The sequence below is a fragment of the Bacidia gigantensis genome (assembly GCF_019456465.1).
Source record: "Bacidia gigantensis strain McMullin 20006 chromosome Unknown contig_180, whole genome shotgun sequence".
In the NCBI taxonomy this organism is placed as follows: Eukaryota; Fungi; Ascomycota; class Lecanoromycetes; order Lecanorales; family Ramalinaceae; genus Bacidia; species Bacidia gigantensis.
Window position 1 is genome coordinate 1,771,675 of NW_025408596.1, and position 19,227 is coordinate 1,790,901.

A 19,227-nucleotide genomic window follows, 5' to 3' on the forward strand; every position below is an offset into this window, starting at 1 on the left:
GTGTCATTCTGTAACAGTATGTCGAAAAAGCCTGTGTCACGTTCTTGGCACTGTGTTGTGCCGATTTAACAAACAACAAACAAGGGCGTGAGAACCTCTTCCACGCGCTCTGCTTATCGTCTTTCCTTCCCTCAATCTCTCCATGTTAAATATCAGCAGATAACCCTAAGGGTCTACAAAAATCTTTCGAATCGCGAGATCTTTACCGATTTCATTGGGTTGATTCGATTCAAGAAAACTCCGACTACCGAGCCGCTGAAGTGCTAGACGAGCTTCCTCCTCTCCTCAAAATTAGAGGTCTCTTGTCTACTTTGTGTCCTCTAAAGCCATGTAAGTGCTCCAGTCTCCACAAAGTGCTATAGCTCATCGCTAATATTGGTCAGAATCATATCATGTTAAAGAAATTGCGTGTGGTAGCAGCGACCTACATCTTTTTCGCCGTTGGAATTCTCGCCCTGGAAGCCTACTCTCGATTCAGCACCACCCCTATCTCTGTGCAGGGCTGCTTAAGATTCATCATGCTGGATATCCTTGCGATTATGGCCTATTCAGCCCCGATCCCATACATTATGTTCTACCCTAACTCGATCATTCTTCACAAAAAGGCGTGGCAGAGAGCTTACTTGACGAACTTTGCGTTTGCGTTGGTTAGAGTAGGGCTAGCGGCATATCGGAGGGGAATGGGGGGGCTTTTCTTTCTGGTTTTGGGTGTTCCCATCTACATGGCACCTTTGTCGACTCTTTTGTTGTGCTATTGGTATTACTTTGGGTTGTCCAAATCTGGTGTGCGATTAGCTGCACGACAACATCGAGATAGAGAGTTTGCTGAGGATGAAGGATGCAAAGAATACCGGAATGACTGAGCAGGGCAGTCAGATGGATGAGTCAGATAGACGGGAAAGTCATGACGCAAGGCCGGCTAGAGCGACCAAGGCGACATGAGTCTCCGTTCCATTTGTGCTAGGGCAAGTGGGTTACGCAAGTAGGTACTTGGACGCGGGGCGCGGGGTCTCGCAATATGCGTAGAATTCATGTAGCAAATGGTCAATGTAGCGGTGCAAAGGCTCGCTGACATTTCCAAATACTATTTGTGGCAAGCTTGTCATCACCTCTTTGTGTACAATAAGAATCGGTGACACAATCTTCAAAGCACCGTCACCGTGTCAATAAGGTAACGCGTTTTGCCACCGTATTTAGGAGGACACATTAGACGCGTGAAGATTTTTGTTTTCTTTTCCTCTCCCCATTCCTGGAAACTCTTCACAAGACTCACACGCCACAGTCACAACAGCAGTACTCAATACCGGTAGGAAGACACAAAATGCAATAAAAGCCCGCACACCAAAAATTCGCTCCTTTCCAAAACAACTCATTGTTCTTCATTCGAATTGAAATTACCCTCTACTCCATCGAAGCAGATCTTTACTCTCTCAAGCAACCCACATCACCTGCAAGTAACCACCCAAGTACGTAACACAGCCCTTCAAAGCGACCCATCGTTTCGCTTTCACTAATTATGAACCAAGCGTAGACATGATGACCCTCTGGCAAAAAATCTTCGGAGTGATTATCGCTTTAGCCTTGACTAACTCTATATGGGATTACCATATGTCTCCAGTACCTGGAATTGATCCTCCAAATCCTTGGGTCAGATCATTGTTTGGATGCTTCCTATCCATCGTATTTTCTGTGATTACTCTTCCGATCACCTACCTAATGACCTCTGGCCATCAAGGGACCTGGTTCTCCTGGCGAAAGGTTCTCGGAGCAAACCTAGCTCTCGGCGTCCTTATTGATACTCCGGTAATATTCGCAATCGTCGCCCATGGCATGACCCCCATCAATGTCGTCTTTCTAATCGACTGTTTTGCCGACATGATACGCTCCGACAACTTCCGCAACGCTACACATCGTTGTCTCCAATACTGTGGTGATAAAGCAAAGGCGATCCGCGAGGCTCTATGTGCATTCACGCTTCCAAAGCTGCAAGCAACATACAACAAAGCCACGATGCTGTACGAAACCATCTCCCCAACAATCCTCCGCTGGTGCCAAGCTATGAAACATTTCAGCCCCGCGATCTCACGATACATATTCACCCGGGTAGTGCCTACCGCTCACTTCCGCCTAGATGTGACAGGGATGGGGAATTCTAAGATTGAAGTCTTCGGTGACGGGAATAGACAGGTGGTGACTCTGATACATCAAGACGGGAATCGAGAAAGACGGACGGAATACAGTGGTGAGAAGCTAAAAGGAACTTGGAGCGTTGGAGGTATGACAGTCAGTCTCAGGTAATATTGTGCTGGGTGACGTTCTGATAATAGACCTTTACGGGAGTTACGATGAATTTCACGCTATTATGAGCAAAGTGGTGGCATCAAAGGTGGATAAAAAATGATGAGATCCCCTGGGATACTTGCAGGACGACCATTCAGGCGATATGCGACAAAGCGTGGAATAGGGGGACACCATTAGGGTGTGCATACGAATTGAAATATTTCCTGGTAATACTAGACTATGAATTGAGCTATGACATTCCATCCTTGAAAGATCAGTTCAAATCCTGAAAACATGTCTGACACCACCAACGAGATCAATTCCACCTCATTATCTACGCCAGCGATTTGTTGCTCAAACAATTTGGCATTGTGTCAGCGAGATGACTAACCATGACGCGTTCTCGACACTGTGTCAATCCTAAAGAAGTACACAGTTGACGCGTGAAAGCATTCTGCCATCATTCCTTGCTCCAATTTTCTTCCACCCAAAATCCGACACAATTCTACAAAACATCTCCGAGCCACCGCATATTTTGTCTGGTCAGTCGACATCACAAGCTCAAATCTTCCTCCAGCACTACCAAACTCTCAATCATTTAGAACAGCACCGGGCGTCTCTTTGGCGACGTACAGACTCCAGTTTCCAATCTCAGTCTCCACACCATCCGTCGTCCCACTTAAGCGGCTACCCTAGGGCATTCAAAAGCTCCCATCTCTCTCCACCCACCTCGAACCGACCCTCCGCAAAATGTCCCCCTGGCGCACCCTCTTCCTCACAAACCTCTTCCTGGCCCTCATCAACATCATCGTCGGCATCGCCACAGACCCACACCCCTACCCCAACCCCATCTCCCTCACACACCTCCTCTCATACCTCTACGGCAGCGCCTGGTCGATAACCATGAGCATGACACCCCTCACAATCCTCCACATCCTCTTCAAACTCTACAGCCGACACCCCGACCACCCTCTAAACCTCTGGCAAAAAACTTTCAGTTTCAATCTAGCCGTCGCCTTAGCCATCAACGCGCCCGGGACATTCATCGACCCCGACCGGCCCCTCAGCTCTATCTGGACGTGGGTGGAGTGCCTGTATGTGTGCGTCGCGCTTGCTGTGATCTTCATGGCTCCGCTTGCTGTTGTGTTTTTGGTTCAGTGTGCGAGTTGGGTGGTGCAAGTGGGTGTTGGGGCAGCGGTGGGCGAGATGGTTGGGGGTGCGTATCATGGCTGCGGTGAGGTTTGTGAAAAGGGGTGGAAGATGCTGGGGGGTTGGTGCAGAGTTGTGAAGCGGTTTTGGGGGGAACTGCATCGGAATGTTTTTGGGGGTGGACCGGCGAGGGGGGTGAATTTGTATTTTGAGACGAGGATGGTGACGCCGGAGACGGGGGTGGGGACGATGGAGGGGGATGCTGAGGGTACTGGGTGAAGCGAGTTAAGGGGCAGGAAGAGCTTCGGGATTATGGAGGAGAGAATGAAGAATCTTTGGAGTGAAGGGACTACGCTGGATAGATGCAGCATGATGGGCTTTAAATTGTGCTTTACAGTCATCATCGATAAGGCGCCTTCGTGTAGTTATAAGAATGGCGAGAGCTCAAATTATGATCATGCCTTTTCTCGAGGTCTCAATCGCTGCACCTACCGTTTGATCATGGTCAGATTGCACTCCCACATTCGGCCGCCAGAACTTGAATCTATGCCAATGAATGCCACAGCGGTTCACTACATGTATCATAAAGTCGAGCCTCAAGATATGGCTCTCGATGTGCACACGACACGTGTTCTGGCCAAGACCTCTGCTTTCTTTCGTTGATGTAACAAGCCGATGAGGTTGTTTGCTATCGCCGCAGTGCGGGGTATATAGCCAGGCCAATAGACCAGGTAGCTTCTTTGTAACTTAACACTACGACTACTATTCATCATTCATCATTTTATTGGCTGGCCATCTTTGTCACCTTTAGCAATGTGGCGACGACTGTGATTTGTCAAGTTCATTGTTTCAATCGCGCCGTTCACGCTCCGCGTACGCCAGTCCTTTGTTCAAAACAAACTCGGTCTCTTACGCGTTACTGTTCGAAGTGACAATTAAACAATAAGTAATCGTTAAGCAAATACGGATATATCTTCATCTTGGTACCACCTCCTCTCTTAGAACTTAGCTCGCCGTAATCAAGCGTTCGGACCACCAACAGAAGAAATGCTCGTTTTAATTGCAATATTCACATTCGCGCTATGTGAGTAATCTGAATGGCTCGATTGATAACATCTTTAGCTGACCCTTGAAAGACTGCGAGTTCCTGGGATACCGCCCCAACTACTTGCTACCGAAGACCATTTTCGGAGGCTTCTCGGACTCTCTCACGTGGAATATCGCCCTTCATGCGTGGCTCCTTGGGCTTGCTTATGTCCTAACGTGGATGATATTAAGTTTCGCTATGTTCGCCGACGCAAGCTTCTTTGTGTGCAGGACTGCGACTCAAAACTTCTTCCAACTCAAATCCACTCATCCAGCTTGGACCACCAGGAGGACCCTGCGTGAAGCCTTCAATCTGCGAAGTCAATCTCAAGAACTCTCGCCTCTGAACTCAAAGCAGCGATAAGGTTCATTGAACTGACGCCTCAAAGCCACTGCTATAATCCCTTTTCAAAATCGCATTTCTGATACAAAATCAAGCTTCTTACACCATCAGTAACTTTGGGTAGACATCGACAATGATCAGGATAACGCTGCAGAAACTTGCGACCTTACTTGAAGGCGTCAGAGCATTTTATGATGAACATAGGCGACTCTATATCATTCCTCTGATAATATGTACGGTCCTACTCCAATTGTACTGGCAGATGACACTCCTATATTTGTCTTGTGCAGTAGTAAATACTCTACTACTACTGATCCTCGAAAAACAACTTCCCGACCTTCTGGACGACTACCACTGGATCTTTCCAATCAGTATGACGTTTGGAACGAGGAGCTCTGGGAGGACGACATATACATTTCATTGGCCCTCTTTCCATACAGATGTAAGTCCATTCCCCAGCCATCTTCTCGCGCGGAATGTATTGACAAGAGAAGGTACATCAAGTCGAAAAGGAACCTTTCACGTCGGGGAGGGACTGCGGGATATGCACTGAGGCCTTTGACTCAACGGGAGAATTTGAAGTCGCTCTGCCTTGCGGTCATGCGTTCGGTAACGAATGTATAACAAAGTGGGTGAAAGCAAATCCGGGGAGGAAGGGGAGGGGGTCCTGCCCTCTTTGCAGGAACGATGTACGAAATGATGCGGGGTCTTAGGGCCATTTTGACATCGATGGCTGGAATGGACTGGGTACGAGGGATTCACTTGTTAGGCGGGTCATTTTCCAAATTTATCAGCGATATGGACTAGATCTTCTAAGAGCTTTCTTTTGAACGCAGGAAAAGTCACCACGAAAAGCAATCAGCATTTCTTACAGACGTACCAGGACATGCCTGGAATGACATTGAACAACATCTGGAGAATCATATCTCCGGCCCCGCGCCCGAAGTGTTGAGTTCCACGGCCGGGTGGCGAGAACATCCTTGGCATCGGTGTTGTTGTACAACCTTGGGTCGCGTTTGTTGATGGTTAACACTTGCCTCTTACAACACGTCTCTTCGTTCATCGTACCTGACGACTCTACCTGAGTCCTCTCCATCACTCTTCAGACATCATCGATGGTCTATGCGTAGCAATCGACAGCTACGCATTTTAGTTGTCTATCTGCGTGTCATCATCTTTCACCGCAATCATGCCGCCATTGCCACTGGAAATCATACTAGACATTCTCACGCTATCCATGCGAAGCGACCAGCCATTACATCTGGATTTATTTGTCTTGTGCGTATCAAAACGCAAAATCTCCACGCAATCGAAACGTCAGCTAACACCTCTGATTTCAGAGCTCATTTTGGTCAAGAGAGTACAGCTGCCCCCAATGGCATTGTCAATGTCCCCTCCCGCCTTTTAGAGGACCAGATAGATCAATGGTGCCTACAGCTTCCCCTCCGTTACCAGAAAGCCACCAACGCGACTGGATCATAGCAACCTCGGTTTGCCGCGCCTGGAGGCAGATTGGCAAGAAGGCTTTCTTTGCAGAAAAAGTCGTGCTCATTTCACCGGAATTCATGAAGCGATTCAGTGAGGATGACGGGACTACAATAGACCTTACGTTTCAAGCACTTGCCCTGGGGAGTTTGCGACACGTCATTGTTCTAGTGCCCAGTCGCACCGTCGAGAAGCAAATGTCCATGGTGGTGCCTTACTGGCAGAATCTCAAATACTTCAATGCTCTCACCGGTCTCGAGGACCTCTTCCTACTTCTTGATGTGATCAGCGAAGAGGAATATCTACAAAACCACGACTGGCAAAACGCTCACAACGTAAAGGTACCCAGGTTCTTCCTCGAAACGCTTGCAGAGATAGGTTTGGACACAGACCGCCTCCGACCAAAGCTTCTGGTATCTAAAAGCCGACCCCATTATGAAGGGATGCGCGACGAGGGCATTGTCGATTGGGAATTTGCGACAATGATGATTATCGGGGGGAAGCTGACGCCCGCTGGAGTGCACGCGTGGTTGAGATCCAAGGATGCATTGATAAGAGATGATCAGGAAGCCCTTGACAAGCAGTTCCCGGGTGTGTTCTCTCCCGAACGTCGGCGCGCACAGGATAAATTGGAACTGTTCGTGACAATGGCTATTGGACTGGGATACCGTCGCATCCCGCAACGACCGCGCTTCCCTCGTTAAATACGTGACGACACCAGTGGCCTACGACAATAGCATGGGAGCCCAAGATACGCTTCCAACGATGGATACTAAGGGACCAGGAAGACATGGCACCTGGCGGTCATCATACGAGGCTTTGCCTACTAAATAATATCATGCATGTATTTCTTAGAGCAAAAGGAGGTCTTTCTCAATAGCGAACCAACCTGCTGTCCTAGATTCCATGCCAATTACTGCGACATCACAAAGGCTCTGTCGATGAAATTAATCTACTTTTGAAATAAACATGCATCTCTCCCCCAGCAAGCAGTGATGTTGAAGGAAGTGAACACACTGTCAAACACAAGGAGGCTAAGGGATGTGTATTGGTTGGATTGGTGCTGGGTGTGGGTTGGCTGGGTTTGGACATTTGGGAATCTGGGTATCTAAACGTGGGGATGGAGGTTAAATGGGAGTTGGGGACCGAGTATAGGATGTTCGGGAGTAGTTAGTGTGAATATGTGGGAGGCGGATTAGCATTGCGGGAGGATGCGTTTTCTAGGAAGACATTGTAGAGAAAGAAGTGAGGGCAAGGGTAAAGAGATTTCAGGATTTAGGATTTAGGGAGTAGGGTAAGACGATGGCGTAGTGCGAGGGAGGGATTTTGGATAAGTGAAATGGCCGAAGGATTTCGAGAGAGGGATGCACCACGAGATGGCATTCCCATAAAGATTCTGATAGCGGTGAAATAAAGATCTCTAGGATTAGCTGGTTAGTGCAAGTGGCGGCGTTATCGCACTCAAGGACGACGTTCTTTCACAACTCATATGTGCAATGATGCGTATGCGTGAGGACCATGGACTGCAACGTGGAAGCTTTGGACTTGGACTCGGTAGGAGTCACATAGATCATTTCTATCTCGGGCTCTTATTGTTGTTGAGATGTCTATGAGACAGATCGAGGGAGTGTAAGCATTAATGGGGTAAAAAGCTGTTGAGACTATCTAAAGGAGCGTGTGGGTTTGTTTGTGCCCATTTCAAGCTGTCTAGAATTAGTACAAAGTCAGAGGCTTGGAGCCAATGAAGGTATGATGCTGGTTGAATGGTGGAAGAAGTTAGTGTTATACTCAGTGCTTTCCGAAGTTTTAGTTGAAATAGACCCAAGGGCTAGGTCGAGGTCTCAATCTCATGAACAGTCATCTTCGAAGATCCCAGTTCTTTCGGGTACCCTTTGTGGTCCACCCGTCAGATAGGGAGTACGATCACCCGCTTCTGGGTACGGGTAACCTGGAAAGGTTTGTAAAAACTCCTCCTGTTCTGGAGTCGGCCAAGGATGGTAAGGAAGTAGATGAGCGAAATCTCCTCCCTCCTCCGTGAAACGAGGGAAGCTGTAATCATCCAAATCGTCGCCATGAATCAAGTGGTTCGGTAATCTCTCCATATACCAGAATGCAGTTTGACCCACTTCTTTCACGCCCAATGCTATTGTCTTGAATGCCGTTTTGGATACGAGGAGCCTTGGTTCCAGGCGGTTGATGTCCAAGTGGAGGCGTTCCAAGACATAGAGGAAGAATTCGGGCAAGGCCACGTCGTAGGCGTCTGGTAGATCAGCGTATTGAATCCAATCTTTGTGATCGTGATGTAGCAGTAGGTGAAAATTCTTGAGTCCGATGAGCTTATGGACATGAGAAATGTCAAGCCATTGGTCCCGGTCTACGCATTTTACCCATCCCACAGAACACGGGACAAGGACGATGACATGCCGAACTTGACTAAAAAGAGCAGCTCGAGATGCAGAGCTCAGGCACTTCTCGTCTTCATAAAGTCGTTTGAGGAAGCCAGGTGTGATCAAGAAGACCTTCTGTTGAAAAAAAGCCTTCTTCCCGATCTTCCTCCACGCATGGCACACAGAGGTTGCAATTGTCCAATCATGTTGATGTTGGTCTTGCGCCTCAGCTCCGACATACTGCAGCAAGTTCGGAGCTTTTTCTGTGTTGGGCTTCGGGTTTGATTCGACTTTGTTGCTGCAGAATCAGCTGTGTTAGTAGAATGTCTGGATAGGCATTTGGTATTTGCGGAGGATAGAAGTGTACATACCCTGATACGAGAAACTTAAGGTCTACGGGTTGGACGCTTTGCATAGACAAAGTGAGGATTTGGAGGATAAGCTCTAAAGGTATCGAAGCCATGGGTTGTTGAATGCTATGTTGGAATGATACTCTTGTGGTATGTGTTTGTGGTGATGTGAAAGATTGAATGAGTAGAAGCCTGAGAAGGAGGACAAGGGGAGAGGTAATGAATAGATATACACAGATGTGGTGTGACAAGGATTGTACCACCTTTTTCGAACATTGGGAGAAAGAGATGTTACAGATGCGTAACGTTGTACAGCGCCGCATAGAACTCATAACGCGAGTCTAGATTCCACTTCAACATCTTTCTCCAACGCGGTTCTCAGTCAATGAATTATATTCACTACCTCAATCCCTCCGCTCCCCCACCTCCACCTCCCCTTCTATGTGCGTGCTGCCTTGTATCCACGCAAATCCTCCAGCAGGCTTCATATTGAGGCTTCACCTTGGCCCTTGTGGGATGCAATTCTATGCTGTTTGTCACGTTGTCCAAGTCGGTCTCTTTCGGAAATGTGACTATTGAGCCTAGTGCAGAGACCTCATTGTATGGATCCCTTTCATTTCTTTGATGCGGCCTATTACTACTGTAGACAACCACAAAAGCCTCCAATGATCCCTCTCTGTACCACTTCAAGCCACCGAGTCTCCATGTCTCATGTCTACGTCACGATCTGACCACCATTCTGAGGATACAATCACTCTGGAAAGTTCCGACAAAAGTCCACACGTATGTTTTATTCCACGAGACTTGTATCCAGCCCTTCCTCCCGGAAACGAGAAATGATGTATTCCTTCAAAGGGCCGTAATTGAACACCAATTTCGGTAATGCCTTTACATAACCAGATTCCTGCCTTGCTAAGCAGTCTAAGTTCCAGCCTTTGATGTTGACAGTTCTGAGTTCCGTTGTGGCTACTAACAACATAGGATTAAGCCTCTCGACATCAAGGTGTAAGCACCTCAAGAAACAGAGGAAGAAGTCGGGTAGCAGCGCCTCGCAGGCGTCTGGCAGGTCTGCGGCTTGATATCTTTGGGAGCCTTTTAGCAGTAGGAGGTGGAAGCTCTGTAATCCGGCGAGAGCATGGAAGTGGGGTAGGTTATGCCATTGAGTCCGTTTTGCGGTCCACTCACATGTCAGAGTACCAGCTATGGGCACGATCAATTGACGAAGATGGCTGAAGAGCAGAACACGATTCTCAGCGCTTAATGTCTTGACCCTACCTGTATGGAGCCGTTTCATGAAATTCGGCCCGATTAGAAAGGTCTTTTGCGTGAAGAAGGCTTTTTTTCCGACATGTCGCCATGCATGGCATACGGAGTTTGCGATGACCCAATCGTGCTGGTGTTCTTTCTGCGCTTCAGCTCCGACGAGCATGAGATAGTCGACGAATTTGATAGTTCCTTTGTCACTGATTGAGTTTTTAGTCGACAGGGCCCGATTGCTGCAAGGTCGAAGACTTTAGTAGATGCTCTTCCTAGGGGAGGAGTGTGCCAATGCTGTGCTTACCCGGAAACAAGCACCTCGAGGTCGACTGGCTGATAGTTTGACATAGACAAAGTAAGGATCTGGAAGATGAGCTCGAGAGGTAGGGAAGTCATGACAGATTGAAAGCAACTGATCGTTACGGGAATGATTCAGGTATGAAATGTGATAGATAGAATGAGTAGAAGTCGGCGAAGGAGAGCGAAGGAGAAGGATCTAATAAAGAGACGTGGTGGCAAGGGTTGTACGACACGCTGGGAGAATGAAGTTTTACAGGTGTGTCATGTTGTACAGCCCCGCATGGAATTCATGAAGTGGGTTGGTCTCGTGAATTCTTGTTACGTATGCAGAAAGACCATGAGTGCTTCAAAGGTATGATCTGAAGTGAGATGGGGTGGGAGTTATGTGAGATTGATGTGTAGGCTGTGTGTCTTGTTCAATAAGCTTTCAGCGGAAAGACTACCTCACTTGTGCTCAAGAGGTCAAGAATACTCTAGAGATTCCGAGGTATCCCTAGCTGATGTTTGTTATCCGTGGTCTGGTGTGTGGCTGCCTGTTCTACGTTGAAAGCCTTCTCCATATACATAGGCCGTAAGTATTTTGGGAGAGGCGAGTCCAGATTCCACTTCGAGAGCTTTCTCCAACGCGGTAATCAATCAATTGATTCTAACGACCAGTCAGCCATCACATCGCCATTTTCGGGGTAGATCTTACCAGGAAAACTCCGAACAAACTCTTGTCGTTCCTCCCCGTGGTAAGGCGAACGAAAACTCCGCCGTCGCACCCCCGGTCAGTGAAACGCCGTAAACCTACCCATAGCATGAACAAGAAGGCGTATTCTCTGTCTGCGAGTTCATTCGCATCACATGATAACTCGCGGCATCGGCTCCAGGAGACCAGGAACCTGGGTTGAATTCGATCGGTGTCTAAACCAATGTCTCCCTGCAGGACTTGGAGGAAAGACTCTGGAAATGGTACGTCGGTGGCATTTGGTAGATCTTGCGTGATGTGCTTTTTCCCAACAAACATCTTTTCGTTACGACCCCAGTTGGCAAACAAAAGTAGCTGCGCGCTTTGGACTCCAGTCAGCACATTGAAATGGTGTAAGTTGAGCCATTGAGCTTCGCTGCCGTTCCTTTCAAGTGGTAAAATGCTAGGGACGGGAATAATGACGCGACGCAGATGTGTGAAGAGCAGGGTTTGATTTTCGGAACTCATCGATTTCACCCTCCCTGTGTTGAGGCGTTTCATCAGGTTTGGCCCAATAAGGAAGACTTTCGATTCGAAGAATGCCTTCCTTCCTATCTGTCTCCAGGCGTGGCATATGCTGTTAGCTACAGCCCAGTCATTTTGGTGCTCCTTCAGTGCCTGAACTGCGAAGGGTTCGTTGACGATCGGAGATCCGCATAGCGTAGTTTTGTTTCTGTGATACAGGGGTGCTTAGCAGACTATGTGCGTGCCAATAAAGCGGAATTCACTGGCACTCACCCCAGAACAAGCATCTCCAAGTCTACTAGGCTTGTACCTACCATGGACAATTTAAGAATCTCGAGGATCAGCTCCAATGGTAACGCTGCCATTCTTACAAGGAGGGTAGTGTAAAAGGTTGTGAGGTTGTAGAACGAGGACGATGACGATCTATTCCTGTTTAGTTAGCTACTGTGAAAGGTATGCAGTGTTCATGGATGTAAAAGGAAGAAGCAAGAAAATGGAAGGATTAAGAGAGCCTACTGTGTGACATGAAATGCACAACAAGTCGAACGCGGACGTAGGGCACATGGTAGCCGTCACAATATATTGTACGACGGCATTTCAAGATTTGTACCACCAAAAAGCAAGAAACAGGCAGCCAAGCCCAGAGTCATCTACCAAAGCAACACACCTCCAATACTCTCAATAATATGTAGACCCAAGACTTGCCTTAAATCCACGATTGGGGTTCAAGGGGGGGTGAAAGCAAGATGGGCTATAAAGGGCTGCTGGGAGGGTTGCGTGGGTACAGCACATGGAAGGGGATGCGGAGGTGTGGGGTTAAGGGGGGTGATGGGGGATGGGAATGAGGTAGCGAATATAATCCAGGTGGTGAGAAGGATGAGAACTCTATATCGCCTCGACGTGTTGAAATGGGAAAGATTCGCCAGAGTGGTATCCTATAACTCCATCAATCTCTTTGTGATTCTCCACAACCTTGGTCATGATACCTTCATCCTGTGTTTCGTCTTCACCAACAGAACATCCTTCCCTAAGGATTCCTCAGTAGTATTGCAGAGCGGCGCACCCTACGGCACTCCCCAAGAACAATGCCACCTCTCAAACATTCCGTTCCCGCAACCTGACATACAACGGCCGCTTCTCCCACGTGAACCATCCCTTCTGCCTGGTCCAGTCCCTACTCCTCTCATCGCCCATATCGACGTCAAACGTCCACAGCATTCTCGCGAGAACCAACCGAATCTCCGCCAAAGCCAGACTAAACCACCATCAGCACCCCATCCCTCCCTTATTACACGACCAAGCAGGCGAAGAGCTACTCACTTCTTCCCCAAACAATTCCGCGCGCCGATAGAAAACGCCTGACTAGCCTCCCTCCTATCACCTTCAAACCTCTCATCCAGGCCGAGCCACCTCTCAGGTACGAACTCCTCTGGCTCCCTGAAATTTCTGGTAGAGTGATTCGCAGCATACTGATTGATGATAACACCGGTATTCTCAGGGATGAAATTCCCGCTCACCACCGCGCCACCTTTAGGCACGACTCTGGCTTGTCCCGCGATCGCGGGCGGGTAGAGACGCAGCGTCTCGTCAATGACAGCGTTGAAGTATTTCAGCTCTGCAGTCTTTGCGATAGTGAGCTCATCGATCGTATCCACGTTCTCATGGATTTCTTCCCTGACGTTTTCGAGACAGGACGGGTTTTGATCGAGGAACCAGAGAGCAGCGGCTAAGGCGGCAGCTGTAGTTTCCGCACCTGCAGAGATGAAGGCGGTGGAGTTGTCGTAGATCTCTTTCCTTGTGAGACCGCCTTTTTCTCTGTCCTCTGCGTGTTTGGAGAGGTAGGAAAGGAAGTCTGGTCGGGCGGACTCGGCATTGAGGCGGCGATCGATTTTCTCGATGGAGAGGCGTTCGTGTTCGAGGCGGTCTTGGATGACCTGCTTTGGGACGTAGAGATAGAGTAGCTTCTGCAGAGGTGGGAAACGGTACGTCACACTGATGAACACAACGGATTTGAGATTGTTCATGAGGCAGTTGACCCAGTGGTGATAGTTGCCTCGACTGAGGCAGCCGAAGGATTCGCCGAAAGAAAGGTCGCCGACGACGTCAAATGTAAACCACATGAACCAGTCGCACAGATTTGTAGTCTCGATGGATTGGTTTTGGCGCTTGAGGCCGTCGAGAAGCCGGTTTACGTGGGTCATAATGAGGGACTCTTGCTCTCGCAGAGCTTTGTCCGAGAATGCATGGCTGAGCAATCGTCGAATGCGACTATGCTCTACGCCAGGGGCTGTGACAATGTTATCGACGCTCGCAAAAATCACCATGTCTTTTTCGAACTTTGGTAGTCCGAGACGTGGCCCGTGAATCTCTTTCCATGCTGACGCGGAGATAATCGAGACTTCATCGGGGGAGAAGCGGACTATTTCACTGTCATAGTAGCCGTGCAATGCTTTGAGCCAGTGAGACAAGTTCCCGTTCCAGGACTTCACTGCTACCGGGATCTTCGTAGCTCGAGCGAAGAAGGGCCCTGGGTATCGCGAAAGTGGGTGAAGCCAGAGGTTATAAGCCCCCTTGCAAATGCCGTAGAGGACAGTCTGTCACGTAAGAGCACATTTACTGGGAACCTAAGACGACTACGTACAAGTACAAGGCCAGTGAACACAAATTGATAATTATTTGCTTCATTGAATTTCGTCTTCATGGCATTAAGTGTCGTGCTAGAGATATTGTTCAGCCGAGATGTTGTGACCAGACTTGCCTATACTGATATACTCCATGTTGGCTGACGATTGCGGACGCCTTCCTGGTTTTGAAAACAGACAGTTCATCTGTCCAGCTTGCAAAGTCGAGAAAACCAATATCCTACGGCGTGCCCCGCTCAACATCAGGCATTCGACGTGATCGACGATGATCGGCATTTTGACGTATGATTGCGCCAACACACCCCACCTGCAGATGTATGAAATCAGCCTATCGCATGCCTCTTTTCACCATGGCCATGCATGCTGCATTAGCCAACGTGAGTCGAGTCATGACCTAGACTTTTGCCCCTCAAGTCGAGCCCGCTATTCCTGCGCTACCTCAAAGCGGATTTGTGTTTAAAGGCATGGGTGGGCAAGCACAAATTAGGTGCCCTCCCACTGCATCGCTGTTCGGTAAATGGCGCATCCAGAGTGCGTTGGCTAATAGAGTAGGCATGAATTATCAATCTCGATACACAATACTGATGACAAACAATACAATGACCATGATTGCAAGAACGACAGCGAAAGCGATAAACGCCATCCGTCGTTGTATTGTCAATTTGCCTTCTACGAATGCACCCGCCAAGTCTTGTTTGACGAGTGGTATCGCAAGTAGAAAGCCAATTCCCGCGAGCCAGTAGCCTGTAGGGATTATCACAGCGAGTGCAACTCTTGTATTGATGAGATATTCTGAGCTCCCGCTCTCTACCTTCCGGATTGCGAGTCCAATGATCTCTGGTCCGGCGGAGTAGATAAGTACCTGGGTCGCCGCCCATATCGATAAGCCGAAGGTTTTGTAGTGAGGTGGTAGCAACAGTGCAATGAGACTATTGATAGCTCCAAGCCATAGTTCGGCAGTGAGATATGCCACGCTCATCGTACCGTACAATACTTTGATGCCTTGATTTTCGCTGTTGTCGGACGCTTTGCGCGAGAAGAGCATCAGTAGGACGAAAATAGAAGAGATCATGCCGCCAACTGCTGTCAAGTACAGTGGCAAGACCTTTGTCTGACGCCAGAATGTCGAAGTCAAAAGTCCTCCAAGAAGAACTGCTATGGAGCCGACTACGCCAACAATGATGCCGTAGCGTGAGAGAAGATTAATATGTGATGAATAGAGCGTTGATAGATATGTAGGCATGTAGTATCCAAAGACATTTCCAGAAAGCTGTCTAAAAGAGGCCGACAGGGTCAGGAGCCAAAAAGACCGCATGCGAAGCAGGTATGCGAACGTTGCTCGTACATCCGTTCGTGCAAGCCGGAGTTTATTCTTCGTACCGTAGTTCTCGCCGTGCTCGCCAATTGTCTGAGGATATCTGGATTGCACTAGGGACGTTTGCCGTTGAGGCTCACGTACGAGGAGCCGCACGAAAATTGCAACCACTACCCCCACAATACCGATAGCAATGAGGGCAGTATTCCAGGGTGTATTGGATTTGGTGAAAGCCGTGGCAATCTGTCCGGACACCGCTTCACCGATGTAGACTCCGACGTAGAGAACGCTGGAGATGGTCAGAGAGCTCACAGGCTACTACGAATTTACAAACATTTACCTTTCGCCAAAGAACACGTATCTTTTGCCCATGAGGTCGCTGATCAAGCTCACGCTAAGTGCTTCGACGGGCGCTTGACCAATCCCCATGCCAATGCGGGCAAGTAGTATTTGCCAAAAGTTGTGGCTGAGGCCCTGGAAGATAGCGCACAGACTCCACCATAGAGCGGCAACAGTGAGGACCCAGACTCGGGCTCCGGTGTAGTCTGCAACATAAGCAGCTGGAAGCGCCAAAAGGGCATAGACAATGCCGGTTGCATATCCCGATAGGATGCCGTAAGATGCTTGGGTGAGGTGTACAGATTTGATCACGTCATCTTGGAAGTATGAGAGGATGAATTTGTCGTACTGAGCGAGAAAGTAGTTCAGGAAGAGAACAGCCAAGGAGACTGAGATTCTCCACCACGGCACATCTGGTTGAGGTACAAGGCCGCTATCATGATGGCCGAGAAAGCTGGGCTGGTTGCCTCCCTCGCCGTTGTGTTTATCTTGTGAGTCAATGTCATGCTCTGAAAATGCTTGCTTCGATTTGTTTGTTTCCATAACGAGATCTTGAACCTTTGAGCCTTCCATAACCCTCACCAGGTCAGTATTTTGGTCCTGAGGGGAGATATCAAGTCAAGAAGAAGGCCTGTCTAGCGTGTGGGGTGATGACGACATCGCACCAAGCCAAAGGCTAGTGGTATCGATGAAAAAGATATCAATTGTCAGCATTTGGAAAGTATTACTTGCGAGAGAGAATGCGACGGCCTGCTATCTCGCATACATCCCCATCATTAGCCTAACGTTCGCACGATCTCGAACGTCCTTTGCAAGATCCCTACAGTGACCAATGCAGCCATCACATAGCTCAACATTCCAATGTGGCCCGGCAAAGCGAGCATTAGGGTGAATAAGACGCCGCTTTCGGTGCCTTCAATAAGTGCCGGCTTCATCATGACGCTTGTAAGCTCCCTCGATTTGGAATTCCTCGTATCCTTCGCACCTTTCTCCGAGACAGCAGCGACGTAGAACAGGATGAAATTGTTGATATGGAACGATGCTTCCAGCAATGTTACTGCCCTGAGAGTATGTCTCGAGGTATCCCAGCCCTCAGCAACGGCAATTGGCACTAGAGAGTAGACGATGAAGTCACCCAGGAGGTCCAGAAAACCACCCAAGTCAGAAGCTGCTTTCCGATGTCGAGCCAGTGCGCCATCAACACAGTCGAGTGCTCGATTCAGTATCCAAAAGGACAGGGACAGAATGATTTGCTGCTGAGTGGTGAACAAGCATGACAGTAAGCCGCAAGCGAATGCGAGAACGGTAATATACAAGGGCGTTATCGACGCAGGGATGTATCGACACCAAGGATCGAAGATCTGGTCCTTGAAGGGTCGTAGTTGAATATCTAGCATTCTGACTACGCCCACTGCATACGCTGATGCCGTAAAGGAGGGTCAGTTAGTCTTCCGTTGGAAAGAGAAAAGTCGTCGAAGTGGAAGAAGATGATGTCGTATATAATACAGGCGCTAATTGTAAGATTTATTACACCCGAAACTCTTGCAACTCCTTGGCATTTAAAAATGTTCCCCCCACCAGGTTTTCAGACTAAGTATTATCTTTAAACTTGAATAACTTACTTAATATTGCTTCAATTTCAATTGTTGTTGAAGCATCTTAAAGATTATAGCTTATTCTTTAATATGTCCAAGTTTCAAAAGGTTTTATTAAGTAGAAAAAAGTTGGAAAAAATGCATGAATTTTGGGGTTTAATCTTGCAATCTCCTTGAAAACTAGAATTTTCTATCTCTATCAATAATTACTCAAAACTAAAAATTTTTCTTTACATAAAGAGATTACTAAAAGCGCATTCAAAAGGTTCAAGAATTTTGAATTTTGAAGCAATATTGAGTAAGTTATTCAAGTTTAAAGATATTGCCTAGTCTGAAAACCTGGTGGGGGGAACATTTTTAAATGCCAAGGAGTTGCAAGAGTTTCGGGTGTAATAAATACGAACGATTTCGTCATTGAGATTTTCGCTGTCTCCTTCCTGCCTCACCTTCTCCACACAATCCTGTTGACCATGCTTTCAGCAGCGCGCCCACCTTGGACTCAGAATGTCATGGCCGACAGATGGAAGCTCCTCAGTCGCATTGCCTCGCCTTGTCCTTGGCTTGATCCTGGGTAGCGCAGTGTTTGCCCCAAGTCTCTACCAATCCTTCCTCGACTCAACTTGGGCTTTCCTTCTCCAGTTTTCGGTCTACAGAGCCTCGACGTTCGAGACCCTCTGGACGGTCCTCATCTATGCTGTCGTAGAGGCCTCTTACACTTATCGATTCGTACACAACCCTCAGCTCCGCTTGGCAGCTAGAAAGAGTCAGGATGATACCAAATCTCTTCCCAAGATGCAACGACCAAAGCATCGCGTAAGAGAAGGGTTGACCTATATCGCGCCTTTACTGCTCATGGACCTGACCATGATTAAAAAATTTCGCGGTGTGCAGATACGCGACATTGTTCTGTCGGGCAACTACGACATCAACACGGAAGGAATCAGTGAGAACTTTCTCGCTCCCACTCTGCACCACTTTACTTGGAGATCCCCGCTGCAAATAAAGAGGGCACTTCCTCTAATGGCACCTACAAGCAGACAGCTAGTGTGTCAGCTTGGGCTAAGCATCCTCGTTTACGACGCCGTCTTTTTCTGGTTTCACCTAGCCCTCCACAAACTGCCAATCCTCAGCAAGCTTCATGCCATTCATCACAAGCACTCTGAGATCTACCCACAAATCACGAACCAGCTTGACATAGTCGAGAGACTTGGCTTGGTCCTATTGGCGAACTTCTCGCTGAACATCATTGGCTCTCACGTCCTCACTCGCACTTTGTTTGTCCCTATGTTCGTATGGCTCCTGGTAGACATACACTCTGGACTGGATCAGGCGTGGGGATATGATAAGCTGTTGCCAAGAGGTTGGGCGGCCGGAAGCAAAAGACATAGTCATCATCACCAGTATGGAACCAAATTTTATGAGCCGTTCTTTAACTGGTGGGATGATGGGCTACAGTGGGCCGCCGCTGGAAGAGCAGGCTGAAGCAACCAAGTTTCAAGCAGAG

General features: G+C 48.3%; 8 protein-coding genes across 8 annotated transcripts; 3 read left to right on the plus strand and 5 right to left on the minus strand.

Moving 5' to 3' along the window:
• Positions 1-1,716: 1,716 nt before the first annotated feature.
• Positions 1,717-2,298, plus strand: KY384_003454 (uncharacterized protein; the record flags this gene model as incomplete). The annotated part of the gene is made up of 1 exon (XM_044811968.1): positions 1,717-2,298. One exon carries the CDS (start codon positions 1,717-1,719, stop codon positions 2,296-2,298), a length of 582 nt encoding a protein of 193 aa, XP_044671101.1.
• Positions 2,299-6,047: 3,749 nt separating this feature from the next.
• KY384_003455 (uncharacterized protein) lies at positions 6,048-7,047 on the plus strand (the record flags this gene model as incomplete). The annotated part of the gene is made up of 2 exons (XM_044811969.1): positions 6,048-6,174; positions 6,275-7,047. 2 exons carry the CDS (start codon positions 6,048-6,050, stop codon positions 7,045-7,047), a joined length of 900 nt encoding a protein of 299 aa, XP_044671102.1.
• A 1,143-nt stretch (positions 7,048-8,190) lies between these two features.
• On the minus strand, positions 8,191-9,193 carry KY384_003456 (uncharacterized protein; the record flags this gene model as incomplete). The annotated part of the gene is made up of 2 exons (XM_044811970.1): positions 8,191-9,028; positions 9,102-9,193. The coding sequence occupies 2 exons, from the start codon at positions 9,191-9,193 to the stop codon at positions 8,191-8,193; spliced, it is 930 nt and encodes a 309-aa protein (XP_044671103.1).
• Positions 9,194-9,870: 677 nt separating this feature from the next.
• On the minus strand, positions 9,871-10,733 carry KY384_003457 (uncharacterized protein; the record flags this gene model as incomplete). The annotated part of the gene is made up of 2 exons (XM_044811971.1): positions 9,871-10,543; positions 10,642-10,733. 2 exons carry the CDS (start codon positions 10,731-10,733, stop codon positions 9,871-9,873), a joined length of 765 nt encoding a protein of 254 aa, XP_044671104.1.
• Positions 10,734-11,301: 568 nt separating this feature from the next.
• On the minus strand, positions 11,302-12,197 carry KY384_003458 (uncharacterized protein; the record flags this gene model as incomplete). The annotated part of the gene is made up of 2 exons (XM_044811972.1): positions 11,302-12,040; positions 12,106-12,197. The coding sequence occupies 2 exons, from the start codon at positions 12,195-12,197 to the stop codon at positions 11,302-11,304; spliced, it is 831 nt and encodes a 276-aa protein (XP_044671105.1).
• A 520-nt stretch (positions 12,198-12,717) lies between these two features.
• Positions 12,718-16,671, minus strand: KY384_003459 (uncharacterized protein; the record flags this gene model as incomplete). Its single annotated transcript, XM_044811973.1, has 5 exons — positions 12,718-12,859; positions 13,153-14,426; positions 14,474-14,549; positions 15,068-16,078; positions 16,130-16,671. 5 exons carry the CDS (start codon positions 16,669-16,671, stop codon positions 12,718-12,720), a joined length of 3,045 nt encoding a protein of 1,014 aa, XP_044671106.1.
• A 233-nt stretch (positions 16,672-16,904) lies between these two features.
• KY384_003460 (uncharacterized protein) lies at positions 16,905-17,525 on the minus strand (the record flags this gene model as incomplete). Its single annotated transcript, XM_044811974.1, has 1 exon — positions 16,905-17,525. One exon carries the CDS (start codon positions 17,523-17,525, stop codon positions 16,905-16,907), a length of 621 nt encoding a protein of 206 aa, XP_044671107.1.
• A 702-nt stretch (positions 17,526-18,227) lies between these two features.
• KY384_003461 (uncharacterized protein) lies at positions 18,228-19,205 on the plus strand (the record flags this gene model as incomplete). The annotated part of the gene is made up of 1 exon (XM_044811975.1): positions 18,228-19,205. The coding sequence occupies one exon, from the start codon at positions 18,228-18,230 to the stop codon at positions 19,203-19,205; it is 978 nt and encodes a 325-aa protein (XP_044671108.1).
• Positions 19,206-19,227: the final 22 nt, after the last annotated feature.